General features: G+C 37.7%; 1 protein-coding gene across 4 annotated transcripts in view; it reads left to right on the top strand.

Annotated features, from left to right (window-relative positions):
• The window catches only part of ITPRID1 (ITPR interacting domain containing 1), a 134,172-nt gene that overhangs the window by 30,657 nt on the left and 90,154 nt on the right, over positions 1-13,361 (top strand). For 2 of the 4 annotated variants that reach the window (XM_072783579.1, XM_072783578.1), the window contains exon 1: positions 1,350-1,454. The exons of 1 other annotated variant lie outside the window; for it this stretch is intronic. In XM_072783579.1, coding sequence (XP_072639680.1) covers positions 1,401-1,454 — 54 coding nt within the window. In that variant the 5' untranslated portion in view covers positions 1,350-1,400. Of the gene's footprint in view, positions 1-1,216; positions 1,455-13,361 lie in introns of those variants that run through there. One more of the 4 variants, XM_072783581.1, reaches the window with a different exon arrangement.

The following is a 13,361-nucleotide window of genomic DNA, read 5'->3' as shown; positions in this document are numbered from 1 at the left end:
GAACTTGTTAGCCGTCACTTTGGACTCTACAGAGTGGTAGTCCTTCTGATTGTTATCCTGACCCTTTCCAAAGTCTTGTAGATCCTTTGGAAGTGCCAAAGAGTAGTCACGTGCTAATGATGGTTTTAATATTTAATGTATTTTAATTATTCTAATTATGTGGAAGCTGGTATTCAGTGACCTAATTTAAGGTAGGTCGTTTGAGCAACCAGACCACCCATTTTCTGAGCACATGGAGTATCTAAATATACATCAAACTCCTCCCTTCAAAGCTTCTCTCTCGCAATGACAAATAGTATGTTAAGTTCCACTAGTAAAGTGTAGAATTATTATGGTACCCAAATTCACAATTCTTATTTCCGATGTTGTAAATCAGCCCATCAGGTGACGCTTCCTAGTTCTTTGGTCTCATATCTCCTTTTGCTTCCACATACTCTGTTTCAGCCCATTTGGGGAACTTTGTAGTTCCCCAAATGTATCATCCTATTCAATAATTTTGCACCTTGGGGATCCCTGGGTGGCTCAGCGGTTTAGTACCTGCCTTTGGCCCAGAGCGTGATCCTGGAGTCCCGGGATCGAGTCCCAGCATCGGGCTCCCTACATGGAGCCTGCTTCTCCCTCTGCCTGTGTCTCTGCCTCTCTCTCTCTCTCTCTCTCTCTGTCTCTCATGAATAAATAAATAAAATCTTAAAAACAAATAATTTCGTACCTTTGTATGCTGTTCTCTCTGCCTTCAACCTGCTTCCCACTGCCCCAGGCCTAGCTCAACCCTCATTTTTCCGGAAAACTCCTACTCATGCTTCAAAACTCAATGCAGACACTACTCGGTGAAGCCTTCCCAAATTCCCGGTTGAGAATATGTCCCCTCTCCCTCTGTGTCCTCAACGTCCCTCCATGAGAGTTACAGATTGTGACCCCCAAAAGGCTGCAAGATCCTTGGGGAGAGGAGAGTGATTTGTTTTTCATGTCTCCTTTCCCTAGCCCTGGGCCTGGCACAAGGTAGACCTCCCAGAACCTTGCAGTGCCCAGGCATATAGAAAGTCTCCTCTAATTTGGCTCATCTGTCTGAAGGAGCCCCACTATCTCGGTCCCCTGTTTTGAATATTTCCTGATATAAAATAGATCAGTAAAACAGGTTTTTCCTTGGGACAATGGGCGTGGATTATGAAAATGTTATGCAAGATTAGTCAAATGCTATACTGCTTCCTTCAGGAACTGTCCAGGTACACAACTGACAGTTCAGGAGTGGTGCTTTTGTTGTGGATGGATGGGGGCCAGTGGAGGGGGCTGTGACGATCGGCTTCTTTAGGGGATGGGCTTTCCTTGTCCCCTGAGCTCTACTCCAACAGGCAAAGGTAAGACTGTTTGTCAAGAACTTTTCTTTGTGCCTCAGCATCCTGATGACTAAAAGAAGTGACACAGAAAGCCTGCTTGCTCTTTCCCTTTTCCTATTTGTAAGTACTTTTTTATTTATAAGTATTTATATGTTTATTTTGACTGTGAGCAAGCTAACAGGCTTGAGTTGAGTTCAGGTGACATTGGTGAGAGTGCTGCAGTCGTTAGAAACGAGTAGAACAATGAGAAATGCTGCCTGTGGTACAGTGGCTGGGAGTTCCCTGAGGGGGAGACAGAGGAGAATTAAGTCTCAGTCTCTCTGTGGGTGGGGGAAGGTCACTGATAATAATAATCTAGAGCTGGGGCTCCGAATTAACAAGTAAACAGTGTGGTCATGAGGGCTAGCCGATTCCAGGGGAGGGGAGAGAGAAAGAGAGAGAAGAGAGTGAAGTCTGGGAGATAAGAACCCCTTGGAAGCATGATGCTCCATTTCCGGTTTCCAGATGGTGATATTTTTGTGGGAGGATGTCATTCAGAACAATGTTCAGCGTGCCCTACTCAGAATGTTTTGCTACCTCATCTTTAACTGATATAGTTGTTAATTAAGGAAACATGCTAAAACTAATGAAATTGAATGCTCTGATAGAACAATAGATTTATACATATATATTTATATATCAACATATGGAAATACAATTGCATTTATTTTATATGTGTGTGTGTGTGTCTGTCTGTCTTGCTATATAATAAAAGTAACTATTTTCAGCAGATATTTTTTCTAAAGTCAGCACAGGGCTCCCTCTCACTTCTGCTGGTTCTGGTTTCACCATTACTGGGGTACTCAGGAGAGAGGGAAGTGCTCTAGTAATTGTTTATTCATGTTTGATAACATGTTGTTAAATAATAACCTTCCTGGGCCACTCCCCCAAGTCCTCCAAGATAAGAGATCAAGAAGTAAGAGAGTTTGGGGGGAAAGGATTTTTTTTTTTTTAAAGGAAATAGCTGTAGGGCTGCTTTTTCATTCCTTTTTGGTACTTCTCCACTGAAAAATACATGGAGTGATAAACACAACGAGACAATCTGCTTTCTGCAGCAAAGTAAGAAATAGAGAGAAATAAATGATGATGTGTCCATACAATGGTCAACTATGTGGCCACTAAAAAGTAACTCAAGTCTAAGTGCTTGGTCATGGCATCACTTCCAACAGGTGTTTACAGATGAAAAATCCTGGAGGACAAAATTGGCAACACTTTCAATAATGATTACTTCACAAGATTGAGAAAATGGGAACATTTTCTCACTTCATGTTATATACATTGTGTTGTTCAAAATGTTGGTAATGAGCCTAAGTGATACATTCCTTATGCAAAGAAAAAAATGACTGAAGGAAGAAAGATGAAAGAGAGAATGAGGAAATCAGGGCACAAACCGAGGTGTGCTCTTTTGCAGATGGGGTTAATTGTTTGCTATTTCATGTTATAAGATGCCAGAGACATGCATTAAGAAAAAATAGAATAGAATAAATAGATAGATGATAGATAGATAGAGATTATATTAGTCAATCCTTAATAAATTATGTTGCTAATAATATACTAGGCTCCTAATTAAACATTGAACTTTTAATCAATTCGATATAATATTGATAAAAAGGGACATTGGGGAAGGAAGGGGAGTACTTTGGGAATTTAATTTTATTTTCCAATAAAAGGAAAAGAAGGAGCTGGATTCCCAAAACCATGGGGCACACAAAATAAATTGAACGAGTGACAGAGAATCATCCAGACATAGGATTGGACAAGAAGAGAGAGGGGGACCAGAAGATTAATAGTAAATCCTTTTTAATAAGCTTCATATTTTATAATGTGCTTAATGTTTCATCACCTTAGGGTCTTAGTGGAACTTTAGGTACTTTTTCAGAGGTCTTTTGGTATGTGTTTATAGGTTCTAGAAAATAAGAATTAAAAATATTTTCCAGAAGAGATTTAGTAAGTTAAACTCTTTGTGCAAAAACCCCACCCAAATTATATGATCTTGTTTGTTTTCTGCTCATTTATTCCTATTAAGTCTATGAAGTTCAATTTTGCCTCTTACTATATAATTTAAGACACCCTAGCTATCTTTCAAATCTCATTAGAGAAAATCTCAGGGATGGTGGGGTATAGTATAAGGATGGCAAGAGTTGTGGTTGAGTCAGAGATGGCAAAGCTCAGAAAAAAGCAAGCCACCCACTCTAAGTGACAGAGATAGTAGAGGGTGGAGCCCAGATTGAAATCTAAGTCTGTCTCACCAAAGCTATACTCTTAAGAAAAAAAAATTTGCCTGATACAAAAGTATCATATGCTCTCACATAGCCATAATTAGAGCCTCATGTATCCTTTTACCCTATCTAAAAGGGCAATCTTTATAGAAATGACAAAGCAATGACTTCTCTGGGACAAGATGTGACTGGTACCAAAGGTGCCTGACTCAGAGGTTGCATGAAAATAGGGCTCCATACAAGAGGTGTCCACTCCACTGGCTAGGAAAAGAAAGATGGACATACACGAGATAGAATAATGGCCCCCATAGCAAATCTCAACATATTACCTTATGTATCAAAAAGGACTTCATAGATTTGAATAAGAGTCTTGAGATGGGACGATTATCTGGAATTATCTGGGTGGATGTAGGGTGATCACAGGGTCGTTATTAGAGAGAAGCAGGAGAGTCAGAATTAGAAAAGGAGATGTGATAACACAGGCAGAGGGTCCTTGTCACAGAGATCTGAAGACACTACCCTGCTGGCCTTGAAGCTGGTGGAAGCAGCCCTGAGCCAAGCAATGCAGGCAGCCTCTAGAAGCTGGGAAAGGCAAGCAAATGGATCCTCCCCCCAAAGCCCCCAGAATGGAATGCAACCTTGCTAACTAACACCTTGATTTGAGCCCAGTGACACTGATTTTGGACCTCTGACCTCCAAAACTGTAAGATAATCGATGTGTGTTGTCTTAAAGCTAAGTTTGTAGTAATTTGTTACAGATCAATAGGAACCCACTATAATAGGCTTTTTTGCTGAACTTAATGTCTCAAGCCGTCAGAGTTACTGAGGGACAGGAGGACAGGAGTGGGAGAGCTGGAGATTATTGCTGATTAAGACAGAGCAGGATCACTGATGCTGGAAAGGCCTCAGAGTTTGACTTTCAGATGTGTAGTCAGTGATTCGTGCTTTTCCATCATTCTTCTCTAATCTCGGGTTCAAGGAATAAGCAGCACAATTCGAGGGACACATATACAGCAATATGCTCACTTCATCACACAGGATATTTTCTGCTTTGTGTAGAAAATTAAAAAAAAAAAGATTTTCACTAAGATCTTGCAAAATAATTATCCTCGTATTTAATCCTTTCATATTTTAACCATTACGGTTTGTTCAGGCATTTGTAAATTTTCAAAGACAAATTTAACTGCAAATAATAAATTATTTAAAACTTACAGAAAAAGACTTTCTGAACCAATTCCCAAAGAGCAGACATTTCCTGAATCTCAATCTTCCATCATCTTCCAGAAGATGCAAAAGAAGAATTTGGGCAAGTCACATAATCTCCCCAGAGTTCCTATTTTGTGAATTTATGCCCAATTCATTGAGATGGGAAAAGAATCTTGAATCCTAGATCTGGAAGGAACCCCAGTGATGGCAGCAGCCCACATTTTTCATTTTTCATGTGAGGAAACTAGAGCAGCTACTCGTCCCAGATTTTACACCGAACTGCCCTCTGCCTGTGTCCCTAAGGACGTAGTCTACCAGACTCTCCACAGGTGCTAGCAGTGCAGACATTTTTTTTCCTTGAGAATTTTGTAATCTCAGAAGAAAGACAGACAAAAACATAAATGCATAAGATGGCTTCTTATAAAGGCAATGACAGAGGTCAGGACAGGGTGCTAATAGAGCTTGGAGCAGGGACACACAGCCGGGCATCACTCATCATGGAGAGCTACTGATTTTAAAAACTTAAACTTCAATTAACTTTCTTTTAGTTTACAAAAATAATTGTGTCCTTGGTAAATTGCTTTTAAAATACTGTCAAATAGGGGCACATGGGTAGCTCAGCCGGTTAAGCATCTGTCTTCAGCTCAGGTCATGATCCTAGGGTCCTGGGATAGAGTCCCATGTTGGGCTCCCTGCTCAGTGGTGAGTCCACTTCCCCTACTGCCCCTTCCTCTGCTTGTGCTCTCTCTCTCTCTGAAATAAATAAATAAATTATTTTTAAAAATACTGTCAAATAAAATGAAGAAAATTAAAATTGTCCATAATCAGAGATTATAGAGTCCAGAGACTATAATGCTACTATATCTCTAAATATATATATATTGTTTTGAATCTCTCTCAATATATGTATAATTTTAATGGATAATATATATATATATATATACACATGTATCTATTAGCACACTATCAAAAATATCCTACTTTATTTTTTTTTAATTTTTATTTATTTGTGATAGTCACAGAGAGAGAGAGAGAATGAGGTAGAGACACAGGCAGAGGGAGAAGCAGGCTCCATGCACCGGGAGCCCGATGTGGGATTCGATCCCGGGTCTCCAGGATCGCGCCCTGGGCCAAAGGCAGGCGCCAAACTGCTGCGCCACCCAGGGATCCCAAAAATATCCTACTTTAAAGTCACTGTATTTCAGCATTGAAATGGATATACTAAATGCCATGTAGGTCAATTTCCACATAAATGAAACTTTTTATTTATTATTAGTTTTAGATTTACAGAAAAATTGCAAAGGTAGTACAGTTTCCCGTATCTACTTTTCCTTGTTATTAACATCTTATATTAGTGTGGTATATTTGTTATAATTAATGAAAAAATATTGATACATTATTATTAACTAAAGCCCATATTTTAAATTCCTTTAGTTTTTACCTAGTGTTCTTTTTTTCTGTTCCATGATCCCATGTGGAACACCACATTACATTTTGTTGGCATATCTTCTTAGGCGCCTCTTGACTGACAGTTTTTTAGACTTTCCTTGTTTTTGATGACTTTGACACTTTTTTAAAAGAATATTGACCAGATATTTTGTAGACTGTCCCCTAGTTGGAATTTGTCTGGTGGTCTGTCTCATGATTGGAGTGGGGTTATGAGTATGGGTGAGGAAGCTCCCAGAAATAAAGCAGCATCCTTCTCATGCCGAATCAGAGGTACGTAACTTCAACATGACATGATTTCTGATTCTAACTTTGATCATCCTGCTCAGATTCTGTTTGTCTGGTATCTCTACTGTAAAGTTACCCCCCTCACACACACACACACACACACACCTTATATATACTTCACTCTCTGAAAGAAAGTCACTGTGCATAGCCCACATCCAAGGAGTGGGAAGTTAGAAGGTGGCTTATCGACCTGAATTATTTGGACTTCTTTTGCATGGGAGGTTTGTCTATTTTCCCACAATTATTTATTTATTCAATCATTTATTTGTATCAGTGAGAACTCATGGCTACTGATATTAAACTTTTGGTTATGATCTATGTTTTATTTAGTATGTGCTCAAATTGTACCAGCTTTGGCCATTTAGGAGCTTTTTCAGCTGGCTTTTGGATCTCTGACGTACTGCATCAGTGTGTGTGTGTGTGTGTGTGTGTGTGTAGCACTTCCTTACCTTCTGGCACTGTCAGGAGCTTAAGTTCATGTTTTATATTTCCTGCTCTAGCCCTAAAATCAGCCATCTCTCAAGGAGCATTGGCTCCTTTTATTGGAGAAGGGTATCAGAAACCAAGATCTGGGTACTAGCCATGCTTATTAACGGCAGGGTGTTTTGCTTCTAGGCCCTCTCAGCTGACAGAGGGAGGAAATAGATACGTGTATGCCGACCCATGTGTACAGACATACCTATAAGCATGTCTGTATGTAACCCGCTGTACCTACAGTAAGCTAATCATGAGCTAACACTGATGTCTCCAAGTCCAATCCATTACCACGTGGGTCACTGCAGCCTCTTCCCCTTGCTTGTTTGTAAATTTCCACTCCAACTGTGAGAAATCCGGCTCCCGGATTTGTGTCTTTTCCCTTTTATTCTGTTAGCCTGGCTAGAGATTTTCCCTTTCATCAATCATTTCAAAGAACAGGTTTTGGTTTCATTAATTTTTCTCTAGTGTTTTTCTGTTTTCAACTTCATTGATTCTCACTCTCCTTTTTATTATCTCTTTTTTTTTTTTTTTCTCCTGCTTACTGAGGCTTATGTTGCTCTTCTTCCCTCTTTTCCTAAGGTAGAAGTTTGGTTTATTGATTTTAGATCTTTTTTTTTTTTTTTTTCCTAAAATAGATGCTATCAGTTCCCTTCTAAGCATGGCTTTCGTAATTTTGCGTTTTCATTTTCATTTAGTTCAAAATATTTTAAGATTTATCTTGAGATTTCTTCTTTAGAATTAGAATTGTGTTGAATTGTGTTGTCTAATCTCTATTTTGAAATTTCCCAGGTTTTTTCTGTTATTAATTTCTAGGTTGATTCCATTGCACATGAGAACATGTTTTGTGTGATTTCTAGTCTTGTAAATGTGTTACGTCTTTCAATTTATCTAGTCTTGTAAATGTATTTTATAGCCCAGAATGTGGTCAATTTTGTTGAATATCCTATGTGAGCTTGAGAAGAATGTATATTCCTCAGTAGTTGAATGCAGGTTTCTATAAATGTTATTTGGATCAAGTTGGTTAACTGGTGTTGTTCAGGCTGTCAAACTTTTACTGATTTTTGCCTACTCTGTGTATTGGTTACTAAAAGAGGAGTACTGAAGCCTGCAACTGTAACAGTAAATTTGTCTATTTCTCTTTTAAGCTATTGTCAGTTTTCACATCATGCATTTTGATGCTCTTGTGTTAGGTGTACACACAAGATTGTCATGTGTCATGTCTTCTTGGAGAATTTCTACCTTTATCATTATATAATGTCCATCTTTATCCCTGATACTCTCCTTGGCTCTGCAGTCAACTTTGAAATAAATATGGCTAATTCAGCTTTCTTTTGATTAGTGTGGTATCCCTTTCTCCATCCCTTTTACTTTTAATTTATCTGAGTCCTTATATTTAAAGTGCATTTCTTATAGACAGCATATAATTAGGGCTAGTTTTTTTTTATCCACTCTGACAGTATTTTTTTTTAACTGGTGTATTTAGACCATACACATTTAAAGGAATTATTGATATAATTAGATTGGTATCTACTGTGTTAGTAATTGTTTTCTCTATTGGTTGTACTTGTTCTTCATTTCCCTCCCCCCCCTTTTTCTGCTTTCTTTGTTTTTTTTTTTTTAATTTTTATTTATTTATGATAGTCACACACACACAGAGAGAGAGAGAGGCAGAGACATAGGCAGAGGGAGAAGCAGGCTCCATGCACCGGGAGCCCGACATGGGATTCAATCCCGGGTCTCCAGGATCGCGCCCTGGGTCAAAGGCAGGCGCCAAACCGCTGCGCCACCCAGGGATCCCTGCTTTCTTTGGTTTTATTGAGCATTTTATATGATTATATATTTCTTCTCTTAGCTTGTATTATATTTATTCTAAAACATGTTTAGTGATTTCACTAGAGTTTACAATACCTATTTTAAATTAATCTACATGCACTTTTAATTTTCTTAAGATTCATTAATTTATTTATTTTAGAGAGAGAGAGAGAGAGCACACAGGAGAGGACAGAGGGAGAGAGAGAAAGAAACTTAAGCAGACTCCATGCTGAGCATGGAGGCCATGTGGGGCTTGATCTCACAACCCTGAGATCATGGCCTGAGCCAAAACCAAAAGTCCAAGGTTTAACCGACTATGACACCCAGGAGCCCCTAAAAATTCGCTTTTAAATAACTATACCACTTCATGTATAATACAGATGCCTTACAATGGAATATTCCCAATTTCTTCCCCCATCCCATTTGTGATATTACTGGTATTCATTCCAGCTATCTGTATACTATAACCACCCAATACATTGTTACTATTATTACTTCAAACTGTTTTAATTAAGATCAACTAAGAATAGCAAAAACTAGACATTTTTTTATTCTCCCATGATCTCTTTTAAAAATCTGGATTTTTGGCCTATATCGTTTTCCTTCTACCTGAAGAAATTCTCTTAATATTTGCTACAAGACAGGTGATGAATTTTGCCAATTTTTTTTGTTTCTGAGAATGTTTTTAATTTTTCCTTCACATTTGAAGGATAATTTCACTGGATAGAGTTCTAATTTGATGGGATTTTCTTCATTCACTATTTGAAATATTTACTTTGCTCTCATTTTGCTTATATGGCCTCTGGTGAGAAGTCTGCTATAATTCTTACCCTGTTCCTTTGTAGGTACATTTCCCCTTCTCTGGTTCCTTTCAAAATTTTCTTTTTCACTTTTAGTTTTCTATGGTTTGAAAATGCTATACCTTGGTGTGGTTTCCTCATATTAATCCTGTCTGGTGCCTTCTGAATTTCCTAAATCTGTGGTTTGGAGTCTGTTGTTAATTTTGGGAAGTTCTCGGCTATTATTTAAATATTTTTTTCTGCTCTGTTCTCTTCTCTTTCTGATACTGAAACTGTATATGGCACGTCTTAGAATTGTCCCATAGTTCTTGAATGTTCTGTTTTAGAGTTCATTCTTTTTCCTCTTTGCCTTTTCAGTTTGGAAAGTTGCTCCTGGCCAACTTTAAGCTCACTGATTCTTTCCACTGCTGTGTGAGTCTACTAATGATTTCATCAAATGCATTCTTCATTTCTGTTGAAATATATTTTTTTTATTTCTAGACTTTCTTTTTGATTTTTTTCTTAAAGTTTCCATCTCTCTGCTCCAACTTTATTTGCATGCTGTCTGCTTTTTCCATTATACCCTTAACATATTAATCATAATTATTTTACAATCTTTACCTGATCGTGCCAACATCTGTGTCATATCTGAGTTTGGTTCTAATGATTGTGTTGTCTTTTCAGACTGTGCTTTTTGTTTTTTTGCCTTTGATATGTTTTGTAAATTTTTGTTAAAAGTCATGCATGTTGTATCAGGTAATAGGAGGTAAGTAGCCTTTAATGTGAGAATTTATGTTAATCTGATTAGGAGTTGGACTATGTTTAATGTTTGTGATAGCTCTACATACCAGAGATTTCAAATTCCTCTAGTATCCTTGTTTTTATCTTCTATCTTGTTGACTTTGGTCTTCCCTAAATAACTCCTCAGAGAGAAAGAGAGAGACAGAGACAGAGACGCGCAACTCTTTCAGCTGTAATCCATTATTATTATATGAGAACTCTGCTGGTGTGTTGATTAAATCATAGGGAGAGGAAGCATTTTATAATCTTCTGATTGGATCTTAGTCTATGTGTTAGGGCTGTGACTTTCACAAGTGTTTCTCTAGTGGAAGAACCCCCTGCTCGCAGTTACCCTACCTCGCAACAGCATTCCTAGTCTATATCCTCGATGAAGCCCTGACCCCTGTGGACTATGTTTTTTTTTTTCCTTAGGTAAGACAAGGCTAAAATAGTCTAGTATAGGAGAAATGCTCTTCCACAATTGGGCTAAGGGTCTTGCAAAGTATTTTCCCCCCCGGAAAGTAGGCCTTTGCTGTGGAGAAGGATCTGAATATATTTCATAATGATTACTTTTCCTCTCTTTCTCCCAGAACCATGAAGGAATCTTTCTTACCTCTTCACTGAGATAACTTGGTGGGTTTTCTGGAGGCAAAGCCCTCAAAAATAGAAGACATTCTCCTGTAATGTATCCATGAGGGATCTTCAATGATCTCAAACTGTGTCATATTCAATGTGTTTATGTTGTGAAATAGTAACACATACACCATCCCTCATTAGGATTGTGTCAGAAACCTGGTCTTTTTACTTACTTTGCGAGGTTTGTTGACAGAAATGGTAGTTGTAAGGGTGATGGTTCTTCTTGAACTACTGAAGAACCTTTTTGACTAAAAAGGCTTGGAACCACTAAAGCAAAAAACACTGAATACATTTATGGAAAGGAATATGACAAGGGACAGTGTAGGAAGTCTAGATAACTAATATAACAGCTATTCAATGATCCTGATAATTTTTAGTACTCAAGACAATGTGTGACTCCACTTACTGTTTTCTATGAAATGTCTCTGAATATTTGGTACTCTCCCTTCCAGTCAAACATGCAGTGACTTAGAGGAAGGAGTAAAATCAGTGCCCACTTCTTATATTACTGTATCACATAGGTTCAGTTTATCAGACATTTATTGACCAGTTATTTATTTCCTATGAGCAAAGTAAATGGCAATATGATCCAACTTCCTGTAGGGTCCTAGAAAACATCCCCCAATACCATTCATTTGCCTTCTGAAAGCATTTTATACCTCGATTACAATGTTAAGCAACTCAGAGTGTCTGCAGCTAATTTGAGACATGGCTAGTGGTTCCCTTTCAGGAGTAAAGATTAGAGAGCCACTTCCATTGTATTACTTTCCTATATGGTCAGAGTTAACATATTCATTGTTAAAAAGCAATTTCAATTTTCTTGCCAACTTTCATCTTCTGTAGAGTGGATAATCTAAGTCATAAGAATGTATGTTTTCCCCCATGGGGATCAGTAAAGTGAGATAGTAAAGAAAGGGTTTTTTTGTTGTTGTTGCTAGTAATAACGCAGTCCATAAACTTTTAAAATATATCTTGAATTGCTCTGCCTCTAAAAAACTTTATTCACCTATTCCTTGTTATCTTGGATTATTTCACATTGTATTATAACTTTTTGTTTATGACTCTATTTCTATCCTGAAAAGAGAGCTCCTTGATTCAGGGAGAATATCTTATTTTTATATCTATAGTACCTAGAAGAAAGCTAGCCCAGGGATATTGCTCATAAATACTTGTTGAGATGAAATTAAAATTAATAAGGTTCTATTTAGATCTGAAATCCAGTTTCTTCCATTACTGAGCTCTAAATCTATGTATCCAAACTGCTTGAGTGATTATTATTATTATTGTCACCAAACATACAAAACATAATGCATCTAAGATGATTGTAGTAAGTTTAAAGAACATTTTTCAAACATTATTGCAGTGATCCTTACAATAATTCCATAACGGAGCATCTGTGAAATAAATGTTTGCATTTTACTGGTGAGAATACTGAGTCTCAGAGATTGACACCTGCATAGTGTCTCACATATAGTACATGCTGGAACCAGCACTGGAACTAAGGGGCCCTACGTCCTAAGAAATTAATACTTCTGCTTTGTGTAATACAAGGTTTTTCTATCTCAACACTCTTGATATTTGGAACTGAAAAATTCTTTGTTGTTGGGGGAAGCTAGCTGCTCTGTGCCTGTTGAACAGTGTCCTTGGCCACTATTCATTAGATTCTAGTTGCATCCTCCACCACACTGTGACAACAAAAATGTCTCCAGACATGGCCAAAGATCCCATTGGGAAAATCAGTTCCAGTTGAGACTCAGTGGTCTTATAGCAAGCACAATATGGTAAGTGCTCTGGGACCAGCATAAGTAAAATGGGAGGCAGGGGTGCCTGAGGGGGAGGGACATCTCCTTCACAGTGGAGGCAGCTTTTAATTTGGATCTTTACTGTAGAAAGATTGAAATGACCTAGCAGTATTTATTATGATGAGAATGAATATCAGATATTTGTTGAGCAGTCATGATGTGTCAAATTTAGCTCTAAGGGTGAAAATATAATAAGCGTTGTTAAATGTCTTCCTAAAATGAAATACCATCTTAATGTCCATCTAGTGGAACATAGAGTTATTTGGGGTCTCTTAATCTCATGATATGCATTTAGCATCTAGATTTATTATATTATCTGCTAAAGATTACTTAGGAAAGAATTGCCTCTCATTAATTTTTGTAGCTTCCTAACTTATAAATCAATCCCAATCATCATTTAATTGTACTGTACATGGAGATTATGTTTTCTAGTAAGTTTCTAGCTCATTGTGAAGGTCCAAAGCTATTGAACTAGAATGTCTTTGCATAAATGCAGAAGGAAGGAAAACCTACCTTTAGCTCTTGTCACTGTTCAGCCAGGTT

This window comes from Canis lupus, chromosome 18 (assembly GCF_048164855.1).
Source record: "Canis lupus baileyi chromosome 18, mCanLup2.hap1, whole genome shotgun sequence".
Taxonomy (NCBI): Eukaryota; Metazoa; Chordata; class Mammalia; order Carnivora; family Canidae; genus Canis; species Canis lupus.
Note: the sequence above shows the minus strand (reverse complement) of the source record. Positions and strands in the feature narration are given on the sequence as shown.